This window comes from Fulmarus glacialis, unplaced genomic scaffold (assembly GCF_000690835.1).
Source record: "Fulmarus glacialis isolate BGI_N327 unplaced genomic scaffold, ASM69083v1 scaffold35504, whole genome shotgun sequence".
NCBI lineage: Eukaryota > Metazoa > Chordata > Aves > Procellariiformes > Procellariidae > Fulmarus > Fulmarus glacialis.
In genome coordinates, this window is record NW_009209441.1 from 63,080 (window position 1) to 89,628 (window position 26,549).

At 39.1% G+C, this 26,549-nt stretch overlaps 1 protein-coding gene across 1 annotated transcript in view; it reads right to left on the minus strand.

Annotated features, from left to right (window-relative positions):
• The window catches only part of LOC104069790 (ATP-binding cassette sub-family C member 9), a 75,887-nt gene extending 50,736 nt beyond the window's left edge, over positions 1–25,151 (minus strand). Inside the window, exons 1-8 of the mRNA XM_009576827.1 lie at positions 25,044–25,151; positions 16,604–16,769; positions 13,474–13,615; positions 12,984–13,105; positions 11,741–11,907; positions 10,809–11,051; positions 4,394–4,588; positions 1,448–1,612 (exon numbers count right to left, since the gene is read on the minus strand). Coding sequence (XP_009575122.1) covers positions 1,448–1,612; positions 4,394–4,588; positions 10,809–11,051; positions 11,741–11,907; positions 12,984–13,105; positions 13,474–13,615; positions 16,604–16,748 — 1,179 coding nt within the window. The 5' untranslated portion in view covers positions 16,749–16,769; positions 25,044–25,151. The remainder of the gene's footprint in view (positions 1–1,447; positions 1,613–4,393; positions 4,589–10,808; positions 11,052–11,740; positions 11,908–12,983; positions 13,106–13,473; positions 13,616–16,603; positions 16,770–25,043) is intronic.
• Positions 25,152–26,549: the final 1,398 nt, after the last annotated feature.

Here is a 26,549-nt window from a genome sequence, read left to right on the forward strand (position 1 = left end):
ACCTAAGACAGCCCTTCTCCCAGTCTCTCACCTGAGACAGAGAGAGAGATGGAGACAGACTGAGAGAAAGCACAAGAGAGAGAACTGACTTTAAAAAACTCCGATTCCTCTTAAAAGGTTTGTTGCTTAACGCAGACCTAAAATAGAACAAAATGACAAGAAAACATCAAAATTCAGGAGGTTGGGCAAAGATCTTTTTTTAATAAACATTCGGTGAGCCTGCTTTTCTGTGACACTGTCTGTCAAAGAGATCCTTGTTTCTGATAAGATGGTTAAACTCATGCTATGAAGTTTTGATCAGGGTAGGTATGTGTTCCTTTGGGTTTCTCTCCTTTACCTGGCCATCTATTTCTGTAAGATTTGTAGGAGCTTGACAGGGTTTCAAATTAATCAGGGCTTATATCTACCAGAATTTTAAAGACAAATATTGTGAGCCCAGTTTGCAGTTATGACCAAATATCAAACACGGCAGCTTGAAGGAAGTTTTCAAAATAATTTGTGCTCTTTGCCCTGTTCTGTCCATCAGCAAGGTAGATCCTGTAGAATTAATCAGAAATGCCTACAGACCATGGTGAATTACATCAGCTGCATATGGCCCTAAGAGTCCCCATTTTGGCAAGTGGGAATCACAAAAGCACAAGGAAATAATCAGGTACTCTTTCTTCACCAAGTCTGTACCATCTATCCTGGGAGAAGGCAGAAAATGCTTGAAACAGCTACATCAATCACAGTGCGCACAAAAACCAGAAGCTTCCACGCTGAGATGATATTCCTATGGTTAGTTACACCTGGCAAAACATCAGTTCCAGCTTGCTGTCTGTGGAGTTTGGTCTGCGGCGATCCCTGCTACAACCCACCCACGTTCTGAGCTGGAGCTGCTGGCTCCAGTTCATATCATGACTTTCACAGAGGGTTAATGGACGCCAGTTTTAGAGACACAGTTCTGGAGATGAATCACTCCTGTCCCATCCCACAGGGCTCTGTGCAAAAGGGCATAAATACTCAGAATCACCACTCATGATACATGGACAATGTTCCCATAAAACATAGCTCAGCCAAAGATACTCTGCAGATGACTCTGTTCATAGTCAGCAGAAGTAACCTCATAAGCAAATGAACAAAGCAGATGCAGAGCCGAAATGACACCGCTTATCTTCATATACCTAATGTCATCTGCAAAGGTATGTTCTTATATGCACAGAGTGAGTGTTAAACTTCTACACGTTAGTATGATGGTTTTAGTTTTTAGCAAAAGGAATTGCTGCCATCAGTTTGGCTGTGTCAGTGATACTACTTTTTCCAGTTTTCTGTATAAAAATACAGTGCATGTCTTCTCTCAAACAATTGTTAACTGAGACTTCAGATAAAGAACAAGACAAATGAAAGTACGAAGCTGGAGCTATTATTAGTGAATTTCTTGGCAGATCATGGGAACATCTTTGCTCACCAATAAAGCACCTCGTAGGTTGATGCCAGTTTCTGTAGTCACATAGTAGGATGCCTGCAGGAATGTCCTCTGCAAGATAAGGGCCAGGAAGAGAAGAACTGCCAAAACATAAACATTCCTAAGGAATTCCTCTGAGGAAAGATATGAATTTGATGGATCCTTCACCTGAAAAGAAAGGAAAAAATTATGAAAGTGGCATAGAAGGGATTGTATATTCTTGAGACACTGGAAACAAGGAAATTCAGTCATTGCATTAGAATAAAAAATATTGATGGTATTATGGGAAAGTTATGGAAATCAGATTTCTCACTGTCCTATGTATCAAAATAATTTGGATACAAATTAAATACTCTGCTCATGTTCCAAAGACTTAGGATCTTAACTTCTAGCAGTTCTAAAATGAATTGTTTTTAGCAGGAAAGGGACAATGAGATCACCATGCTTGTCTTAACTTTACTTTCTCCATTGAATTCTGATGATCTGTAGGACAAAAATGCCACTCGGTAGAAAATAAAGCTCATTCCACATCATTGCTCATTGCACCACAAAGAAGTGGCAAGAAAATATTTTTTATTATATGGGATTAGTTACTTACGTTGCATTTGTATATTATGGGAACAATTCCTTCCAGAAATATAGTCTATGATACATGTAAATTCTGAATAAAATAAGAATATATATGCCAGTATTCCCCACAAAATGAGGTTTAAATGCCTCAACAGAGGAAAAAAAAAATCTTGTTTAAATCACTTTATTTGTTTTCATTTTCTAGTTTTTATTTTCACTGTGCTGCTCTGTTTCAGACAGAAAAGGAAACAAATGTACCAAAATACTGCAAAGAAGGCTGTTCCTTTGGTATTTCCGATCCAGCTGGAAGCAGGATGTACTGACATTCTTACAAAAAAAAAAAAAAAAAAAAAAAAAAAAGAAGGAGGAAAAAGCCTGTTCTACTGAAATACCCAGCCTGATTCTGAGATGAAAGATTTGGGAAATATTGGAAAGTAAGCCACGTACCTACCCTCTTGAGGATTCCTTCATCACTCAGGATTACTGTCATTTGCCATGACACTGCAGGCAGGAGAGAGGTGCTCCGAGCCATCCAGGCTCACCTCACTGCAGTGACCCCAGCCTCCCCACACCACATACTCATCCCTCTGCCACAGGCAGCTGACACCTAAAAGGTGTCTATAAGCACCTAACAGTGTTTTCAAAAGGTCCAATGTCTGTAAGACACCTAAATCCCACTGAAATAATAGGACTAGGTGGCCTAACCAGCCCAAGACTGTTTGATACGAGGGTTGCTTAAGTGCACGACTGGTTGATAAATACATTTGAAAACTCTTCTCTTAATGTTCTGCTGCATCTAACTTCCCCACGTTTACATAGTGGGGATATCAATAGTAAAATAACAGTTGTAGATACCTTTATCAATGTACACAGAGTTCTCAGGAATTAAGAGGAATAAGCATAAAATTCAATTAATTCACATTAATTGAAACTAGAGAGAATTTAAAGGAGAAACACATAATAACAAGAACAACCAAGAGAAAGTTTATCAAAAACCATAAATTAAAAGCAAATGTATTCTGAAATGTATCCAAGAGAAATAGTGACTGTCACCAAGCCAGGCTCTTGGAGGGGTTTCAAGTTCTCCAATGATTTTAATCTTCCCTTCAGCCAGTGTTGACTGAAACTTCAAAAAACCCACAACTAAAACCACTACGGTGAAGAGTACAAAAGATAAAGGAAGCAAACAAGGTTCCTAAATTTGAGATCCAGAAATGATCATTTTCAAGCTAAAATACCTTGTTTGTCCAACATGCAAAAAAAACCCATTTTTGAGGCAAAATATGCACTTTGCCTTTTAACTCTGTGGCTCAAATCCAACATGTAAAGGTTCAAGGATGATAAAGAGCTTTATTTGATAAGCTGCACAATTAAACTCTCCTTCAGTGCAATGACTGAATGAGAGTCTAAAGCCAAATTCAGACATCAGTCAAGAAAATGAATGTCAGGAGTGAGCAGCCAAGGAGAAGATGTTTGGATAGTGATGATAGTCAAATGTTTTATCTGGAGGGGAAAATGTTATTCCATTACATACCTATCCGCTCATTCAAATACAAAACACTTACTGCGTAAAGTGTATGGAGATGTTTCTGTATCAGAAGACAGACGTAGGAAAATTTCTTCATCATATCTCCTCTGTCTCCTTACCTGTATCTTTTCACTAGTTACTAATAAATTCTTTTTCTTACGATAGAAAATGTTCTGTATCAGAGGCTTGCTCAGTGCTTAGAGGTGGTCTCTGAAAGTTCAGTCTCGGTGAAACTTGAAATGAGCTGTGAACTAGCATCTTTTATGCATCTCTAGTATCAAGAATGCCATTGAACAAGGTGGATGCTTTTCGACTTCTCACATGCGCCAATGCATTTCATCACAGCAACAAGCAGCATAATAACAGGGAATGACTAGTCTCGGCTTCCCGGTGGAAAACAGATTTCAGAGAACTCAAACTTGTCAACGAACTACAAACGGACAGATGGACAGAAATTAAGCAAAATTCCCAGACTCATCCTTGCTGGATGCATCACTGAGGCACCACCAGTGGGTGTCCTGCCTGAAACGAGGAGGCGCAGTTGAAGAGGAGGAGAAAAGCTGTTCCTTCTCCCCAGAACTGCAGCGATGACTCCACCAAGAGGCAGACAGCTGGGCAACTGGGGGAAGCCTGCACTACCTGTGTTGCTTTCATATCCAAGACTTCCACTACTCAGGTTTATAGCTTGACCGTCTCTCACAGAAAAAACCTCAATTTGCTTGAAAGAAACAATGAAATAATACAATGGTGATCATAGACATATAAAAGCATGCAGCCAGACGTATTAAATACCTGATATGAATCTAGAACTAATACGAAACAAAGTTTTTCAATCCATGTTGGCAGGTTACCTTTTCTGTTGTATTCGTATTATTGGTTGTATTCTGGAAGCCCTGGACAATGCCAGAAATGCATAAGGGCCCAGCAAAACCCAGCAAGTCAGCCAAGTAACGGAACGTGCTGCTGAGAAGAATTGGTCGTCCAAAAGCACTGTACATGGCTAACCATATGGAGGGACTCCGATTGGGCTGGTCTGCTACCTTTTTCTGGAAAATAGAGAAAGAGGTATCAATGCACCAAGAAGAGGCCTCCCTGGCTGCATACGGCAACTTCTATTTCGTTCCTGTCTGGATGCCCAAATGGTTCCTGAAGGGTGTTTTGGAGTAGATGAGGTAGCAAACATGCTGTAGATATCAACAGATTTCAGACATTCTTCTCAGCGAATTCAAACTCTGCCTCCTCTTGGTAACTGTGGTTCCTCACCTCTAAATCCTAACACTTTTCTGAACCTGTGAACACAGGAATGCAAACACAGATTAATCGTACCGGCAAGTAGCCATTGCTCCCTGTCACATGTGCGCTCAGGAAAAGGTCTGACCTTTCAAGCCCTTGCTCATATGGGTTATCTTGACTTTCACAGTACTGTGAAATCACATGATCCAGTAAAGGCTTCTGATGTGAGAAAGAGATTGAAGGAAAGAACATGGGCAGACACCTACGAGAATATGGATTAATTTAATTTATCTGGATTTTTTCTCTCTCTTGGATTCCTTCCAGGAAGATACACTTCAGCCCAACTAATTACTGGGCTCAAAGAGGTGAAAGTAACAGGCTATGTTGAGAGGTAAGATTAAATCAACTGAGGGTCCTTTCTAGCCTTCAGTTCTGTGAATCTATGCAGTATCACAACTCTTGCCCTAAAACACTAACCAGCGGATATCTCTGTATCTAGTCAGAGGAGTTCTGATATTTCTGAGGTCCTTTCAATCTAAAGAAGAGAGAGTTTTACTTAACAGATCCATGGTCTGCAGAGTGCTTCCTTGCACTTAGGCAGCAGCTTTTGACACTTTAAAAAAGCATCTGTCATTTTTCAAGCAGCACAGATGCCTGCAAGTTGTAACCCAAGCCAAGCTCTCTTGAGTATTCACAGAGGCATTTTAAGTATAGCCCAGTAATAACAACCCCCTGCCCCAGCAAATTAACCAAAGAAAAGCAAGTATGCCTGTACCCTGCCTGGCTGCCTCATGTCTTTTTTCCTCTTTTCTCGGTTTTTCCTTTTATGCCACTTCAACAGTGAGATAGAATACGTGCATGGTGCCAAAAATGTACTAGTATACAGGAGGGCCAGATAGCTGCTTACTGGCTTCTAGAGATTAGGACAGGCCAATGCCTGAAACTTAGTACAAAGAAATAAGCAGCACGGGGACAAATTAGAGCTAACGTTTCGGAAAGTGGTAAGAATGAAACTGCTTCTTCTGATGAAGGAAAGAGCGCAAGGGCCTCATGTGGGTTTCCCAGACAAAAGGCTCTGAATTTGTTGCCTAATGGGTTTTGAGCTAGACTGCACTGCAGGGGCTACTGTCATCCTCCTCAAATAAATGATCTGCATTTTAACAGCTTGATAGGAGCTAAGCTAACTTATTAGGAAAACACATCTGCCGTCTTTTGGAAAAAATCGCACATATTATTCTGGGCACTTAATGGTAAATTTGGTAAATGGCAATGGTAAATCCTTATTTCTTTAATAAGATTTTACTATTTCAATAGCCATTTTCACTACTACTACAATTCACATAATTGTCATCACTACATGAAATCTATTTACTTTTCATCTGAAAAAATACTAACTAAATTAAATTATCTAATAATCTCTATTGCTAAACACTGTTGTTTCTTCTTTTTTAATCAGGACTCCAAATTATCTGAAGTATCTAATGGGGAGAGGGGAGAAAGAAGAGTGGATTTTTCTTCTAATCTTAAGCTCTTTTCTAGAATGGTTCTTGAGGCCCAGTGTTATGGGCTTGCAGTATATTATGTGGTATGTGCCAATCCTATCCTTTATTTAGGTGCTGAAGGATGATCTGTCAATCAGCACTCATTATAGCTCTCTGACAACCACTGACATGTTTCAGTAAATCCACAACTGAAAGCTTGGCCAATGTCATAAGAATGAAATAAAAGCTCTGTCTGGGCTTTCTGAATCAGAAAAATGTTATTACCATGATGATTATTTTCTGCAGTTTCCCAGTCCTTTTAAGCCACCTGAAGCCAAGAGTTTCTCCTCCTGGGCACGGGAGGCTGGAAGGACATACTTTCCTTTTGGAAGGTGAGAAAAAGAATCTTAAAACATAATGTTAAAAACGATCCAGTTACAGAACAGGAGGGGAGCTGTACTAAAGACAGGGAAGAGCTGCAGCAACACAAATGTGAGCTTAATCAGTTTACACAACTATGCATCTCGGTGCGTTGTTTAAATTTGCAAGGATTACTTTTGTTGGTATGGTTGGTAGCATTTGTTGTTGTGTGAATTACCAGGCTGGACCACTGCTCTCACCTGTGGCACCTGCCTAGGTTTTGCTTGTCTTTGTCACCTCCCTTTTAAATTACTGTAATTTTCTCTACCTTGGGTACTCAACAGTTGAAGTAAGGGCAGTGAGACAGCACTTGCCGGTAAATCAAGCCACCTGTAAGGTACGCCTCAGTCAATATGGAAATCGGACTGTTCCCTTATGCTGTAGCTGACAGTGTCAGCCTGATGCTGAAGGGCAACGCTTTGTCCCTGTGACTTCTAGCTATCTAACACACTTTCTTTCCTCCTCTTTTTGCCGTAACAGGTAAGATCCACAGTGGCACATGAATAGCAGATATAGGAAATTCTCCTGGTCCTTGACTTTAAAAAATGCATTTTCTATTACACCATCCCAAAAGTAAAACTTTCTATTGATTGTCAGAGCAAATTACACAGGATTTTGGTTGATGGGGTAAACCAAATGTAATATCAATATGCTAAATCTATTCTGGGATATGTGATGTATGATGCATTAGTATGTGGTTTGAAACATCTAGACCACTTGCATAGAAACCAAAACAAAAGCCAAGCAACAACAGAAACAGGATCAAATTTTTTTTGGGGGGGGGGATTATGTGACAAGTACTACCCACATGTAGTACATTGGTCCAAAAATCTGGCTGAGAGTTTCATGCATATCATTAAGGACTTCTTTATCTTCTTAATCTTATTAAAGAATTCTTTATCTTCAGCCAAAATGTCCATTAACATAGTAGGAACTGTGAACATGTATTAAAGAGAATATATGACTTTAGGATCATGGGTCTAACCCTATGTGTATGATGTGCATCACTGCTTATTCTGCAGAAGCAACCTTCCTATCCAGTTAGAATTTCTCCAGGATTCTTAGAAAGGTATGATAAAAGTACTGTAAGATGATGTATTTCTGTTTCTATAGGAGACTCTCCAGAAAAGCAAGAAAATACAGCATGTCCATCTTTTAGAATATTTACTGATGGCAGGAAATAACGAGATAAGGAACGCCAATTGCAATGTGGTTTTTCAGCAACACTTTGTTTAGGAAAAAACTCAAACAGCATATTTAAGTAAGCTTAATTATCAAAAGAGCTTGTTTTACCTGTAGTTTTATAGTATCTTCTATTTGACAGAACGTATGCTGTGTTGTTTTCTTATGATATGCTGTGTTATGCTATGTCGCTAAACAAACTATCTACAAAACCAGTAACAAATGACCTGTATCTTATTGTGAAAGTTGGAATGCCTTTTGCAGTAGCAACTACCAGACTAATAGCCAATTAGAATGTCGATCACCAGTTATTTAGCCTTGTACTGTGTTGGTTTATATTACTTAGTATTATAATAAAATTACTGATAACTGGCTTTGAAATTCTATAAAATACTATGTAGCATGAAAGTGATATTAAAATTAAATTACTTGATGCTTTGAAAAAATTACTTATAACTAAAGAATTTTGAGTAGTGAATGTATTCATAATACTAAAAACTGCTTAATGAAAATTTGAAAATGTAAAAAAAACACAGAACAGAAGAATGAATTCAGATTTGTCACTGAGAAGTGTTAGCTTAGGTCTCATGTGCCAGTGGGCAAACCTTCATATGGCAGGAGCTAGAAGAATTCTGTTGAAATAGTTGAATATGGATTTCAGGAGTTGGCCACTGACATCAAAGAAAACAAGAAAAGGTTCCACCCAGTGTTCACAGACTTCATAGTTACTCAAGTAGCAATATGCTATTTTAGCAGAATATAGCAGCCATAAAAAGTTAATCTCAGACCCTCTAGTTTACACTCCTGTATTTTTGGACATAGGTTTGGAAAACAGTAAATTTGAGAAAACAGTCATCAAAATTTAACCTCACTCATTTCCCTCATGCTATTATTCGTAGAGAACCTCAGCTGGTTTCAATTTTCATAGCATGCAGAAGGGATAGCAAGACAACGTCTTGTGAGCTATCTCAAAGGCATTTTACAATACAGAATATTCATGGTCATGTTCAGCATCTTTCATCACGGCATGATAAGAAGGGTTTGGAAAGGAACAGAAGCTTTCTTTCTGCAGGGCCATGGAGCACAGCTGAGATCAGCTATCTCCAGGCACAGATAGGGGTAACCCCACTTAATCCAGAGGATGCTGGGGGGCTCCCCTCACCAGCTGCAGAAGATTAGTGTAAAATACACCCTGGCAAGAGAGACAGTGACATATCGTCTCTTCCAGATTGCGGACCACGCTTCAACCTGAAGAATTTTCCTAATTCTGTGGCTGTTTTCTGGCCCAACAAATTTCTCCATAGGAATGAACTGCAGAGAGTTCCACTGCCTCGCTCTTTGGATTGCTTTTAGCCCTTTGGTTTACTTTAACTATATCATCTATGAAGTATCAGTTTACTTTAGGGTTACAGCCTGTTTTCAAATATCAGCACAAATGTGCTAGAGGCTGTGGTAATTTCAAGACTTTAAACAATTACAGAAACCAAAAAATCTGATGTAAACCGGCTTTATAAATGTAGGTGCATGTAACTGCATGGGTACATTTATGCAAGTCTTCATATGTGCATGACGCACACCGAGGGAAGTTACACACTGAATGTTTGTGTTCATGCACATGAGCAATAGCACACTTAACTTGCCTTTTGGCATCTGAACTGCATATTTGTGCAGGCACACGCAGTATCTGCAGATGTAAATGAGCTACAGACAAATGCTTGCACCCAGTCATCATGCCTGTCATTAAGAATGGCACAAAAGACTCAGATCCTTAGGGCATGTAGGTGCCTAAGACTCTTTGGTCTCTTTAAGTAAGATTTAGGCACCAAATGCTTCTTTAAGGAGCTGGCCTAAGAGATGCACTTCTCCTTCGCTGTGGAAAGCTCAGTTCCAATGACTGAGTAGTTTTCTGCTTAAAGCAGAAGCGTCCTGGTCTCTAGTACTGTAAGCATCAACTACAAAAGGAAAGAGAAGTAACCTAAATCTATTAAAATAGAAACAATTGTACTGATTATGGTTTCATTTCAGAGGGCACAGAAAGGAATCTGCAGCTCCATCAGTTGCTGGGAGCGGAGAGCTGCTCCTCCCGGCTTCCCCTCGCATTGCAGTTCTAAACCGTGCACTGCTTGGAAACACATTTATCTGGTGTGTGCAGGAACGGGATTTATATGCTTTTGTCCTACATGCTACATTTTCCAAAGTGGCCTCTGAATGCCTGTATTCTCTCTGTTTATGCTTGAGAATTGATATGTATGTACACATCAGGGAGGCAGGCTCTCGAATCCTCCCTCCTTTCTGCAAAACAAAGTTGGGGTTTTTTTGGCAGAAATCACTGGCTTTAAGCACAAATGAAATGCCACAGTTTTGCCTAAATGCATCCACAAGTTTCTCTGGAAACTCCTCCCTACCCAGTGAGTTTGCCCAACCATGGTTTTTGTACTGGGTCTGTCTGGGATTAACTGGAGTTAATTTTCTTCATAGCAACCTGTACGGTGCTGTGTTTTGGACTGGTGACTAAAACACTGTTGACAGGACACCAGTGTTTTGGCTATTCTTAATACGTGTTTTTGGCTATTTCTCTTTCTGGAGAAAAAAGTGAAGATGAGTGTTTCCAGCTGAAACTATGGACAGAAAGTCTTCTAATTTAAGATGCTGTCATAAAGTAGCTAAGATTTAAACAAAGCTTTCACTTTTAAAATGAAATCTAGCAAGTGATCAGTCTGTTATGGTTTTAGTTTCCAGTTGCTCTCAATCTGGCAACTCTCCTCTGCTGCAAATTCACTTAAAACCAAACAGTAATCATTGGATTGGAACTTCCTAAGCCAAGTTTCACCTTGGAACAAACAGTCCTAAGTTAAAAATTCCTAAAACTAGGGTTTCATAGAAGCACAAAAAATTCGAAGTGACATTATAGTTTCTAAGGCCAAACAGTGACATGAACATCTTTGGTTACCTTTTGTTCCTCATACGCTTCTTTGAGACAAACATAATTTGTCAGTGCTCTCATTGCAATTGGAAGCTTTCCGATTGCCTTCAGGTCCACAGGTTTCTTGTGAGCAGATATAATAAGAGTATTCATCCACCAATAAGTCGCCTTTGAGAGCAAATTGACAAATGGCTGCAGAAACCTCACCCCCAGGTCCTGTAGATCCTCTGGTGGCTTTACTTTCTGAGGGTTCATGAAAAATACATACCTCTGGAGGGAGAAAACAGACAGCATGTGCTCAGGAATTATCTTATTAATGGCAATTTTTATTAACAATTATGTATAATACAACTACAGTGTCAAATTTGCATTTAAAGGTAATTATACATTGAATTTAAATATAAATTTGCATGTAAGTAGGAGAATTTCCATTTTGACAGCATAACTGGCAAGAAATTGAGCAATATGGGATGTGTACACAGCTCTGTAGCCTACCAGTACTACCTATCTCTATCTGAACAACAACAAAAAAGAATTATTGGGATATAATTACTTTTTAAATTATCATGGGTAAGAACGTATGCTAAATTATACATTCACTACATATATAGTTCATCTGCATTAGCATAGCATATACTGTATAGATTACATACACACACATATACCCTTACATGCACAAATATGCATGTACATCTATCTATACAAATATGTATGAACTCTCTGTGTGTATATATATACACAGGCACACAGACATACCAAGTCCAGGGGACACATCAAGGACATACTTTTTAAAGAGATGCCAGGTCCCATTGATTTCTATAGAATTAACCAGACATTTACAGCCAAGCTAAACTTGGGCCTAAACTTGACACAAGCCAGAGTTACTGGGACTAAAGACCCATCTTCATCCCCGAGATACTATTGATGTCTTTTCAGATCCTGATAAAGAAACCACATACCCTAACTCGAATGACATTGATCTCCACAGCCATCAGCAGCCCATAGAGAATGACCATAATTCCAGTGATGCAGAAACGCAGCTGAGAAAAAGGCACACCGTCCTGGCAGTATCTGACAAGCTTGATCGTTTTGGTGACAAAGGCCATTATCCAGTAAAGAAAGAGAGCTGTAAAACAGGTGCATGTTCATAATTTAAAAAAAAAAAAATAGCTATACCAGCGCTACAGAAGTTTTAGCTCTCTTAAACAGAAATATTCCATGGCTTAATTCAATGCAAGCATGGTGATCCTCTATATCACCAGCTGCAGGCTGGCACAGTGTGATGTCAGCCCAAGTCAGGAACTTAGGTTTGAGAGATTTGCTTTGCACTTTCTTTTTCTAGGTCACTATTTTCTTTCCTGGGCCACCACCTTTCAAAGAGATCCACAACGGTGGGTCTTCACACAATAACAAAAGTCCATTGAAGATAATCTGAAGGGGAACTTTGTTATTGAAATGAAGTAAAAGTCACTTAAACTGACAAATATCATATTGCCTCTTTGAAAAAGCAGAGTGCATTGCAAGTAAGGTCATTTTGAAAAAGAGTTCATGTAATTTAATTCTATTCTGCATCCCGGGTTGTATCTCTCAGTGCTAGTTCAGGTTGTTGAGTTATAGGTAATTTGGACCATATACTTCTATGCAACATTGTCCTGCAATGTCTAGTCAAATTCTTCTGACCATCTCCTGGCTGAGACAGATATTGTGAACACCAGGTAGCAGCTTCTCAAAGATAAACCTTCTCCCCGCCCCCCTTGGAAAAAGTGAGAGGTGGCATTCATCATTAGACTGGGTAACCTCAGAACCAACTGCAATGGATGCTGAGAAACAACAGCCATCTGCACAGGATGGTTTGTGATCAGATTACTATTAAAAGTGGTCTTTTAAAATAGCCCTTTTGAATGAAGACAAGTGTTTGCCTCAAAATAATAAGCAGTATTAAAAAATACCTAAAAGCTCATGCTAGAAATACAATAGGCATACTATGCTTTCCCTTTTGTGATAATTTTTAAAAATAGTTTTCAATGCGTGCCTTATAAAAGATGCAGTAACTCCTACAATAAGACTAGCTCAAAGAGCAGAGAATTATTCCTCTCTCTTTTAATATTCTCATACATTTCACCATCCTCTTCAATCTAAGCAAGCTGACTGGCTAAACTACTTGGTTTTGTAAGAGTACATAAATATCAGACTTAGACTTACCCAACAGTAACTTTGGAAAGTTAGATGTTTCAATGTTATGGTAGTAGACTATGGATACAGTGGCAGCCACAAATCCCATTATAGCTGGTAGAAAGAGATGCAGATGGCGAGATTTCATTTGTCTGAAAATAAATAGGGTATAAATTAGTGAATTTAGTGTCTTTTTTCACCACTGTTGTATTCCTAGGTGTTCTGCTAATCTATTTAAGAGGACAAATATGACTTTCCTAGAGACAAAAAGATTTTCTCCATGTGAGTGCTTTAACTTCTGTCAATATTTACTTGCCGTTATAGTTTGAGAGGAGAATAACAATGTGCTAAGAACAATCATTTTACCTTAATCCCATGAAAATCCAGACAGTTCGTGAAATGATGCCCCATCTTTTGGGGGGAAAAACTCCTTACGCCTTACTAGCCATGCCATCACACATTATCAGTATACATTAGCAAATGCAATTAGCTTGGCTATCCACCAAACACTGTCACTTACGTATCGGAAACTATGCCCTCTGCTATTTCACACACATGTACAAACAGGAGGGTGAATGTCAGGATCCACCGCAGGTTGTGTCCAGGGAAGTGCAGCCAGGTATTGTGGTGAATCTGGACTTTGGAGCTTTGGCTTCCCCAGCCTGGGAAAGAATAGTAATGAAAGAAGAAGGTTATCACACAACCAGCTAGTGAGTGATCTTGTTATCAATTCCCTATTCCAATCCATAGGTTACACTTAATAGTATATAACCAACACAAACCCCCTATAAGACAATGGGGGCTGTTGTTACTAATAACATGACCCAGGAGTGTTTGAGTTGCCATGTAGCCCCCCATAATTTAGATCTGACCCTCTAGACAACATGACAGCAGACTTCCCACAATTGCAATCAAAGAGAAGAGGTCCCTGGCCAAGAACAAAATAAGAAAACCAAAAGAAACATCTCAGAGTCTCACAACAGGGACTGACAGATCCTAAATAATGGCGTCATCGTGTCTTTCCCAGTCACAGATAAGAGTGGCTAAAGTTTCCAACTGATATAAAAGTTGCATCCTCCAATGAGGCCTCAAAGAGATACATTTACTTCAAACAAATAAAATTGATTATCTCTGTCTCAGGCCTGGTTGGGAGCGGCTGTCTCAGGGGATGCTGCACAGCGATTTGCCAGACTCCGCTCCTCAGGCACAGCCCAGCCTCCTTGCCCTGTGCACAGCACAGCACCAGGGATTCAGCTGATTTAACCAAAAAATTAATCTTGAAGCCCATTTTCATATTGTCACCTCAGATGGCACCTATCCTTTTCAGGCAAGATCCTCTCTGAAGCCAGCAACCTGGCAAGAAGCGGGACACCAGGGACCTGACAGATGTGACAGTGCTGGGTGGAGCTGAGGACTGATCAGAGGTTCACCTCTCGTGATGGCGAACTTGAACTGCACTTTGCTTTGTCCTCTGTCCCTTCCCACCCTGGTGCAGGGCTGTCCTGAGTCAGTCAGCCCAAATGGCTGTACATGTCCCTCTTACTATAAGGCAACTCCTGGAATTCCCTAACAGACTTCCCGAAGCCCATAGAGGATTCCAAGAACAGCACATTTCAGGGAAGTAAAGAAACAAAACAAACGAAAACAAAAACAAAAACAAAAGCGAAGTTGTTTAACTAGGGCAGTGAGCATTGTATCTGTTTCTTTCAGTAACTGCAGAACTGAGTTTGAAATCCAGGATATGCTTTTGATACACAGGGATGCAGCAATTCGTCGTGCCTAGAGGCTCATCAAGTGACTCAGAAACACATAAACCAGAGCCCAGGTTTATTCATTCTTGGAAACTGTCAGGATTTCACCATTTCATCCTTGTTTAATATGTAAAGTACTGCAGGAACAAAATATTCTCTCTTCTCCATATCTATCTCCAGCATTTTCTATAGCTTCCTGAGATTTTCCTTATCTAATGTGGCTTTCTTTGACCTTGCTCCTATCTTTGTCTCTCCCAAGCTGCTTTTCATTTTTATTCCCTCTTTGCCCATACATCTGGACAAACATGGTTCATCATCAGTTTTTGGTTTTGGAGTCAGTCAATACTGTGGACTCCAGCTGGCTTTTAATGCTCTGTTCAACAACTATTTGTCTTGATAACCAAGGTACAAAATAGAAAACAAAGAATTACATACATACATAACATACAATTTAAGCTATTATGGTTTTTTCCTAACATTGTTAGAAAATAGAGGGAATATTTAGTGGCTGCAATACTATTCCAAAATTAATTGGCTAATACCTGTAAAAATATTGAAGTGGCCTGCTACCACTTGACCCATAACCCAGAATGTTGTAAAAGATTATCTCTGCCCTCAGACCTTGCATTGAGTTTCCATCAAACACTTCTGCAGAAAGCCTTGTAATTTAAGGATGACTTGCATCTCATCTCAACGAAAGAGCCAACACTGACGTAAAGATCCAGCACTGTTGGAGAGAGTTCTCCATAACCCTTGGGTTTTTTTCCAGTCTTTAGTTATTTTTTTGTTAGAACTTGTTTCTTATTCCCTTGCTTAATTATTTAATTAGTTTTGAGTCACTGGATCTTGTTATGCTTTTGCACTGGATCTTGTTATGCCTTTGATTGAGTGTCATAGCTCACAGCTTCCTGTAGCCTACTATTCAATCACTTGAGAGTCTTTTTGCATAATGGAAGTCCTTAAATTTCTAGTCCTTAAATCTTCGAATATCGTCCCAAATTCAAATCTTCCTCGTGAAAGAAACGTATTACTATGTATATACGCGACACCAGGAAGGTAACATGGAAGAATTGATATGTCATTTCTCATGCAGTTGTCAGGAGAATATTTATTTTTGTTAATACTTATTGCTTTTTGATGGTTATTCAAGTCTCTTTATCTCCTATGATCAGTTAGAATGCCACTGTTTGACAGCTTTGAAAAAGTACTAAATTGTATTTATTTCATCACTGCAAATAACTGGGATAAAGAGACAACTATAGAGAAAAAGTATCATTAGAGTCCTAGTTTAGATGGCGCTTTTTACAAGAATATGTAAGTTAGAGCCACTCCACTGTCCTAAATTCTTCAAGAGAGATTTATCACTTCTTATTTTCATTCCTGTGGAAAAAGATTATCTTTTTTGCTCTACTTCTGTTTACAAATGTTGGCAAAAGAAGTAATTATTCTGTTTTAAAAGTTTCATACACTTCTCCTAGCCTTAGATCCAAGTTGCACATTTTGGATATTCTCTGAAATTCACATAACTTGAAGAGAACTCAGACCCACTGTCCTAAGTCTTCTACTATCTAATAATAGAAAAGGTTGCAAGTTGCCAATTTCAAATCTGAAGAAAACTTCTCCAGAGAGAAGTTTCAAAGCATTTGGATCTGATTTCTCTGGTTTTCATCCATCTTTTCATGCTGCTTAGTTCAGATTTATATCTAAAATTCCCAACATTTCAAGGGGCTTGGCTTCACGTCCTCTGGCTCAACCCATTCTGTCTCTTCTTTTTTAAAATTAATACATAGAAAGCATCCAACGGGTTGCACCACAGGCCTCCAAAGCACATAAACATGACTGAATATAAATACAAGCTCAAGTGTTTGTAGAATTGCACAGCTCCATTGAGTAACTCACCAATGAACAAAATTGGGAAGGTGATAAATAGCAAGAAGACATGGGGAACCAAGTTGAGGGCATCCACAAAGCAGACGTTTCTTAGGACACCAGCACTGATGTTATAGGCTGAAGCATTGTCGTTACCACAAAACGCGAGCCTCATCGCTTCCAGAAGGTCTGACTACTACAAAAAAGAGAGAACAGTGGACTACCAAGACTGCTAGCATTCTCTTTAGCTAAACACAAAATAAATAAAATAAAGAGATACAGAAGGAGCACACAGAACAACCCATAGAGAATAATTCAGTTGTATTTTGAAAATTCTTTTGGGCTCCATCAAGTATAAGCACATTAGAATGAAGGCTGTGTTTATATTAAATGTACTATTTATTATAAGTACTATTTATTAAATACACTATGCTATGTCTTCTAGCTTTCATTATATGCACAAATGTTATGCTGCAAATGCTCTATGAGAATATAGAGAAAGAACAAGAAAGTTCTGAAAAAAAAAAAAATTTCCATTTCTCATAAGAAAACTCAAATGCACATAAGCTGACTCCTGTGTGTTACTGCTTCTTTGACAAGCCAACATTCTCTGTGCAACATTTCTGTTCATACAATTTGTTGCACTACATTTTCAGTGCAAGCTCTGAACCTTTGATATTTGTGGTTCGGCAGCTTTGCATTCACTGATATTTTGTATTTCTTCGTTATACCATAGAGCAACGGTCACATACACTAGTCATTACAGATAATTGCCAAACTCTTAACCAAAGTAGGTTGTATTGAAGATTGCATAGGCAGTAAATCAGCATTTACGCTTGATCCTGCAAATCCTTATGCATGTGCTTAGCTTCATCTAAGCAGTTCTTTGACTTCCATGATTTCTTACGAGATTATCTTTGTACACCAAGATAAGCTCATGTGTTCGTGCTTGCAGAGTATGGGCCATAGTATGACCCACAGTTATGACCAGCTTCTGGCTTTTATCAACCTGTGCATCATTTATTTATTCATTCTTCTTTATAAGATGAAACAAGATTGCAACCAAAATGTTTTCTTGCTGGTTTCTTTGCCCGAGACTTATACACAGCAACATAGTGCTGTAGAATAGGTTGTGTAAACTCATTTGCTCGCATCTTTTTTTCCAAATTTTACATACTAAAATGGAAAGAATATCTTTAATTCAGCAAAATATATGTGTACTTTGGTGAATGCATCTTTCTGCAACAACATTGGCACTAATGAGTTTTGCGGAATCAGAACAATACAGATATGCAAAAATGCATGAACATAGTTTAAAAAAAGTTACCTGAATGCAGAGAAAAACACTTTCCTTCTTTCCTCAAATAGTTCAGATTGGTTTTATGAGCCTAGTTGTTTAAACAAGGTAAACATAAAATACTCAAGTACTCCCTTAAAGAGAACAGAAACCTATAGATCTTCAAAAGAATACAGAGTTCAAAAAGACACTTTGAACCTCTGCTAAACCCCCTTTTTGCTTTTAACTAACTTTTTGCTGGATCTGAAAAGCATAATCCATATTGAAATACATCAGTGAAATTCGTAAAGGAGTTTCATTGAAAAGAATGTGATAAATGCAGTCCCTTTTCGAAACATATCAGCACTTTATGGTCTGAGATTTGCCAGAAGTTAAGCATAACTCAAGAGTCATATGGTAGACCACATCCTGCAAAAATGCATGCATGGACTTACTGTGGTGCAAAAGCTGACGGGCAACCACTCAATCTTCAGTAGAACACAAATCGATGGAGAGTTTGGCCCATTCCCTATAATGAATAGAGTGATATGACCACTATCATTCTATCATTTTATTTTTATATAAAAATATATTAATAATTGCATATGACTAATGACACAAAAGAAATAGTATGTTAATATGAATTCTGTCTGAATAGACTGAGGAGTTATTAGCAAAACAAATATGGAACTTTTCAAAAAACTACACAAAGATTGCTTGTTTTTAATCTGTAAAAGCTTGACATGACTCCTTTAAGAGAAACATAATGTTAATGATAATCTCTTGAAAATCAGAAGTGTTGTTTCCTCATTTTTATCGAAGGTCAGAAGTCCAAGGGAGTTCTGCTGGGAATTTTCCTCCCTTTCCCACAAAGAGGACTCTTTTCTGAGACAGTATAAGATGCTATTGTGGTCTAGTGGTTGGATTGGTACCGAAAGGCAGGAGGATCCTGGGTTCAAATGAGCACTGAATCATTGACTTCCAGTGTAGCTTTTGGCTTCGAGTCAAAAATAAATCTGGGAGAAAGGATTAAAACCATGTCCAAGACAAGCTAAGGGAACTGTTGTTATTTTTCTGGAAGGGAAATGGAATATAGGCAGTAGATGTTCCTGTGGAAGAAGGGACTGTTAACTGCATGGAGAGTGCCATCCGCTAGCTAGGACCTACCATCAGATTGTAGAGGTTTCACATAACATCTCAAACAACAGTCCCTAAAAGCTCTCAAGAAAGATGCATCTTTCAAGAATCACATCTGCATCTTCACAAGAATCTGTGATGTCCCTCATTTTGTGATGGAGTATGTCCAATAACACACTCTTAAAACCAACTGTCCTTCGCACGTTGGCAGGGCTGAGGAAAGAATCTGGTCCTGTTGTTAATACTGATGTATAGAGACAGTGCCCATCATACTGATGATAATTTTCAAGAGTAGGTATAAACAGTCTATTCACAATACTTTTGTTACAGGTTCTTTTCAAAAAAGAGATAGAATTTTATTGTCTTCTCTTAAAATGAGAGAGAAAATCAAAGAGCCTAGGTTGGTTAGTTTGTAAAAAAAAAAAAAAAACAGAAAATCAAAAAGATTGCATTGCCAATGAAATGAGATAGGGTAATTGACAATAAATTCCCAAGTTTTTAAATCAGAAAACACTTCATCACTGATCAGCACATCCAGTGACCATGTTCATTAAACCTCCACAGGCTTAAAATCTATCAAAACATTCTGATCAGTGTCATGATGCTGTGTTGATCCAATGCAGCTTACGAATTGCCCTCATAAAATGCTCACCAGGTACAACTTCCCTTTTTAGCAGCACCCGCTTCAGGACACACATCTAGTACAGTATGGCACTGATAGGGAATAGAAGAGATAAGAACTGTAGAAGCATTAATAGTCCAGTGATCCTCCCTTCCTTCCTTTCTTCCATTCATTTGTCCATCACCACTCTGCTAGAAATTAACTATGACTGGAAGTGGAGGACGTTCTGCATCTGTTGATGTATGCCAACTTTCACAGACGCTTTCTGGTGTTTACACAGACGGGCTGTTAGTAGTCCTCTGTATCTTCAAGAGTGGCGTATGAAAATACGCTGCACTACATTAGAGCTCTAAGAAATAATTTTATCTCCAGTATGCCTCACAGGGAGCAAGAAATGACTCCATCATTCCCTTCCCATCCATTTCTGGTGCAGAAGGCAGATCCAATATACCTTCCACACTTTTGCCCATGGGACTCAAACCACTGGACCTTGCTCTGTCTTTTGGAAAACTTACATACACAGCAGGCTCTGGAGATGCACTGATGCACAGGCTCATCATCCCACACATAAAGCATGTCATGTAGTTTCTACTTCTTTGCTCAAGTTTCACAGATAGGGAAGATATATTGGATGAAATTTTACTGACAGCTTAGGGAGGATGCTTTGCATTTACAGTCAATGCGAGTGAAACTCCCATTTGGTTCAAAGCTGAAAGTAGCCATTACTTTCTGCTGCATCAGGGCATGCCTCCAGAAGCTCATTTTCATTGGCCTTAAAGTTTAACAAACTGTGTTCATTTCCAAAGAAGGACAGAAAGAAAAGCCCCTAAGGGCTAAGGGCTAAGAAGAACAAGTCCTTGATTTCTCTAGACAGTATGGGCCATTTCACAACAATTCTTGTGCAGCTCCACCAAAGTTAACAGGAGTTGGACCATGACAGGTTTCCAATTGCAACTGCTCATCCAAGGAAACAGTGTAACCTTCAGTCTTCCTCAAAGGAAAATTTGATAATATAATGGCAAAATTTGTCGTGCCCGCACTCAGATCCCATGCTTGCAAAGTTCAGTGTAGCTACAGATGAACACATTCTTAGGGCTGCAAACAGTGCAAGTAGCATGTTCAAAAGCGTCAGACTAGTTGGAGAGTCTAAGTTGCATTTTCAAACAGTATTTCAGTATTGGGAGTTAAGGCTAAAGAGATCATTAATAATTCTAAAAATTTTAAAGAGTTTTAAAAGGCCTCAGCTATACTGACTTTTAATGAGTCCCAGTTTTGAAAATTTTCACTCAAAAAACTGAGCCTGGAAATGAAGACAGGAAGATCTTGACTACAGATAACCAATGAAAGGCAGAGTGAAAAGGCACTATTCCCTTCTCTTCTGTAAAACCATAAGATTTCATTTCATGAAATGAAAATGTGAAATGGAAGAACAACAAATTTAGAAAAAACATGAAGAATTGCAGTTGTGCTCACTGTTGTAACTCATCAAAAACTGCAGCTGCATTTAGAAAAGAAGATGGAACACTTTTATGACTGATCACTGACCAAATCTGGTTCCCTTAATAATAATTAAACTATTCTTCCACTGGCTTAAACTCTTCTAGTAAGCCAATGCTGGGTTTCAGTCAGAACTAGATCTGTAGAGAGGTGACTAGAGGTATCTTGCCTACGTGAGGAAGTGCTGTTTGTTTCACTCAATGCTGAGCATTGTGCAAGTACGTAATTAAATACACTGAAGACTTTTTATATTTTTCCTGCGCACCAGTTGTTGATCATTGCCAAAGACAGAATGCTGACCGCACCGAACAGTCTAACCCTGTAACGAATAACCGTGCTGAAGATCTTTGAATTAGCCCTGAGCAACTTGGAATACAGAGCTGACTCAAGGTTTCCCACAGTGTAGCCAAAGGTGATTTTCTCCTTACCAAAGATGAGAAGACAGACTTTTTAGGCAACAGTAAGTATGCAGGGAGAGATCAAAGGGGGAAAACTGGGCTGCAGAGCCACACGAGGAGAAATTTGAAGAGACTTCTGTTGTCGAGGGATGGAAGAGATAAAAGCAGTTATTGCTGCAACTCAGAGAGGTTATCACATTCCATAGCAGCAGTTGCCCTCCTACCCCTACCAAGACCCCAGCACCCCAGCAGCAGCACAAAGCTGGGCTTCCTGGAACTGTACATAGGTGAATTAAGCAGCAAAGCCCGATGGTTTTATCATCCTCAGCAGTCTGCTGCTGTAGGCAGCTGCCTGCTTCACTGCAGGCTACACAGTCTAGTAGAGCGCCACACAAATTCAGTCTCAGAATTAATGGTCTTAATCACCATGGTGCTGTTCCCGAGATAAGAAGCCCTGCTCACAGCAAGCTTGACATCAGTGCCGAGTTGTTGCAGTTGCCATACTTCAATTCCAAAGTTAGCTCATGCAGGACTATTTCAAGGACCCATGAGCCATATGGCATAACAGCAGAGAAATGTCCACTGGTTTCTTAGCAAATCTTTATCTATGGGTCCCGAAGGAAGGGATAGTCACTGGAAAGCAAAGGCCTCTTCTTCTCATACGGATTGCCAAGACCTTTTCTCTAAGCTCACGTTCAAGTTGGAATCTTTGGAGCTGAAGGCTTCTTTACAGGCAGATGGCTTTGTCTAGCGAACAGCAATGTCTGCAAAAAATGGGAGCAGTCCGACTGCCACATTAAAACAGTAAAATGCATAACCCAAACATGAATATTCAGGAGAGAACAGATGAAGGGGTAGCAAATTTTGAAATTTGTTGGTCATCTGAAGTTACTGACCACTATTTCTCATCAAGTAGTAGCAGCTTTTCAGAATAACTGTTGAGATCCTCATATACTCATTTAAGACGACAATATTATTCATAGTTGTTACAAAAAATTGCTTTCCCAGAGATAATTTCCCTTTCTGTTGAATATAGTAGGCCACCAAATTATGCTGGGGTGATCACACCAAAGTGAGTACATCACAATATATTTGCTTCACTATTAATTATAGCAAAAATAATAATGTTGCCAAGCATACTACCTTTAACCTAGCATTTCAGTCAGGGGAAATGCAGCGATGTGATAAAGATCATCCGATAACAAGCACGTGGTATCTGAGGGTACCAGCTACATTCAGCACCCCAATAGGGGTGCCAAGCACCAGGTAATTTTTTGTTTTAACACTTGCAGGCTGGAAGGCCTTTGTTCTTCAAAGTTATTGACAAATTGCTCACTTTTACTTCAGTCTTTACAAACTCAAACTGGTCAGGAATTTTCAGAGGTGGTTTTTCTTTCTGCCTTTGAAACTGGCCCTTGCTGAGCAGTCAGCTACAAGCTAAAGCCACGAGCAAAACTTCACAGAGGAGGGGAATGGAAAGAACAATCAGGAGGACGGGCCCATGATGGTGCCAGTGGAAGGCAAGTTTCAGCTCTCCTTTACATCATTTGGGAATCGGATTCCCTGTTGGTTTACTTTAATGAGGATGTGAACTATCTGAACAGCAGTTCACCCTGAAATGAAAGAGCTAAAAAAACTTACGTCCTTTAAGCATTTAAATTTTCATGCTAAAATCCCCATTACTGGCAAGTTGGGACTTTCTGGTTTTGGGCTAAGATGTACAGACATAGTCATAATATAATAAACAGAAAACAGTACAAAAGAAATTCAGGAATAAATATTCACTTTGAAGAAGAGAAAGGTTTTGGGAAGAAAAAAAATAGGACAAAGTTGTAAATATGAATACGATGTAGCATTGAACCTAAACGCTTACAAATCTTATTTTTACAAGCATAAATGGGGATTCTCAGGGCACTAAGCCAGTTCCTGAGATACATTTTCCATAAGCAATTGCGAAGACGACAATGGGAAAATGGTAGATAATTTAAATTTCCATAAAAATTACGAGAACATCCTCACTGAGTGCAAAACTCTAAGAATTCTAATTAAAGACATTTTAATTACCTTAGGGTCTTTTAAAGTGGACTTAAAAGTCTTCATATTCGAAAGTTTAATCTTACCTGGATTATCACTCTGTTTGGCATGCTCTGCAAGATACTTATGATTATAAAGAAGAGAGTATAAATACACTCCTCAGGTGGACCTTGTTTGGGGGAAATAAGAATATTTTGAAAAACATTTATTTCAATAGTTCTGTTGCCTATATTAAAAAAAAAAAATTAATACCTGCATTTCCTAATTAAAATCTATCAGCTCACAGAGCATACTTGGGTCTCAGTTCAGATTTTTTTTTTTGTCTTACATATAATGTGCATTATATGCCCATATATGCATATATACATGTATATATATACACATATATAGAGAGATATGTGTATGCATACAGATGCAGGATGGAGTAAGTACTCAGAGTTTTACAGAAGTAGTTAGTTTTTATCTTTTGAATAATTAAGTCATTACAAAAGCAAGAATTTGTCTTTTTTTCTTGAATTTCACAGAGAAAATTTTAACCAAGAACAAATTATGAATTTATAGGTTTGGATAAGCACAATGGAAGGCCTAACTCCGAGTTTTGCCACAGATTTTAGTTTAGTGCTCTGACTCTTTTTCCTTTCTAAGTATAAACCTACTAGTTTGTTCTTCTTACCTTCCTAAAAGCACTGGACCTAACACAGTCTATGTGATTATAGTCTATGCATTATTTGCAAAGAGTTCTGCTAAGGTAATGGCAAAAAGTGCTGTCCCTTTAAAATCTATTTTCTCAAAAATGATCCCGTACAAAATATCATTTTCCTTTTTATTCCTGTTTAAGCTGTGACCACCTATTCTAGACAGACCCCACTTCCTTGCTAAGCACTGTCCCAGTTAAGGGGCCTTAAGGTGATGAATCACCTCCGATACTTGTCAGCATTTGCACCGCTAACTGCCATATAGCAGCAGCCTGATCCAAACGTTATTGAAGTCAACGCAGAGAATCTCATTGACTTCGGTAGGTTTTTGGATCAGGCTCCAAACACAGAGAAAATCACAACAGCAGTGGTGCTAAACAGGCTATCAGCACTGAAAAGCATTTCACACAAACATCTGCAGTGGTCTCACACATCTAATACATTGCTTTTTTCTTTCTTGGTAAGCTTCTTAACACAATGCGATTTCAAACATCAGCGTGCTACACTGCCTGCCGTAAAACCTTCGACTTCACATGCCAAGACAGGACAGTTTAAAAAAAGAAACGTAACCCTGTGAACAGCAGCAAAGAAAACATCAGCAGGAGGGGACGGTAAAGGCTGAGAATGCCTGCGAATGGAAAAGGAAAAAGGAAAAAGAGATTGGAGTTGTAATCCCAGGAAAGAACAAGGAGCAGCCCTGTCCCACAGATATAAAGGGAAGGAGGAGGAGGTGGTTAGTGGGAGATAATGGGGGAGGGTCATCGCATGCCCCGTTTGGTTGCTGAATGTTAGATCAAACTCTGTAGCTTACCTTTGTAAACACAAAAACAAAATACCAACCCAAATTGTCACTCGGTTGTGCTATGTGATCAATACCATCCCGATGGCAGGATTTTCCTCCACTTAGTGAAGCCGCTCCAAGCCCTGGAGTGGATTATTTTTAGGCTGGTGATGGGAAGATCAGCTGCTGCCTCCTATCGAGTTTCCAAAGTGCACAAACTCTTCTTGTCTTTCTCATATGCTGAAGGGGGCAGGAAACTGGGAAGAGACAGGCAAGCAAAAAGCACCAATTTTTCGCCTCCTGAAGCTACAGTCCCCTGGGATTTCTTCTGCTTGCTTTTATTTTCATTTTTCCCTCACTGAAGTAGTAAGATTCCAAGAGGCTGCGTTACAGCGCACGGACTATTAGCAGATGGTTATTCTGAAGTAATTGATTTAGACAAGGTAGTCTAACTTTTGGCAGGCTTGGGGAGCTTCAGCTTTTGAATTCTTTTGAATTAATCTTGGATTATTTGAATTTGACAACATAATTTTGCATGTCTTCCATCATCTTGAGCAGTAGAGAAAAGAGAAATCTACTCAGATATTTTACTTTACCCTAGAACCCTCCAGACTCTTCTGCTTAAAATACAGACCAAATCCCACTTTTTGATCACACAGATCTGTTCCTTTTGAAACAGATTTTTTAAAACTTGAAATAAAATTCAAAACAAATTTGATGCTCATACTATGAATATCCTTTTCAATACATTAGCCCTTATTAACAAAGGCTAATATTTTCTGGCTGCAAAATACATTGTATATGCTTATTTAGAGAGAAAGAAGTCCCGAGAGAGCTTACATGCAGTTGGTTCGTTTGTTTGCTCATTTTCTTTCAGCGCCATTGAACCAAGATATACCAAGGCTCAGATTTTCCATCACGATAGTTTCACTTGAGCCCTACAACTCGAGGCCACAAATAGCAAAGATCGGGGACCTGGTGGTGCATCACAGGACACGTGGTAGCGCAGGATGGTTTTGAGCACAGCTGTTCAGTCGTTAGGTACCAGAGCTGGAGGCCCTTGGGAGAGAATTTGCTTTGTCCTTGCAGAAGCCAGGGGTTGCATCTAGATCACTAGAGAGCAAATGGTTTCCAATGGATTGCGGTCAAAGATGTTTTCATGCCGTGAAGGGGATTACAGTGAGCTCTGAGCTGAGAATGTAGTTGGATGGATGAGGCCAAACACTGGCAGGATTCATCAAAATCTTGGCAAACCCAGCTTGCTTCTTTTTCTCTGATGTTTCTTACCTTATGATTGTAGGGATAAGAAAGCGGAAACCTCAGATCTAGAGAAAATTAGCACCTTTTGTTATCAACACAGCATTACACTGAGCAACTGAGACAGTCCTCAACAGTCCTCTACGGCGCTTTAAACATTTACCTGCATTTACATTTTTTTTTGCTTTTTTCCCTTCCCTTTCATGTATTAAAGTTCAATGCTTTAGAAAAAACATTGTGGATTGAAAGCTTCGGAGTTCTGCTATATATCTGTTTCAT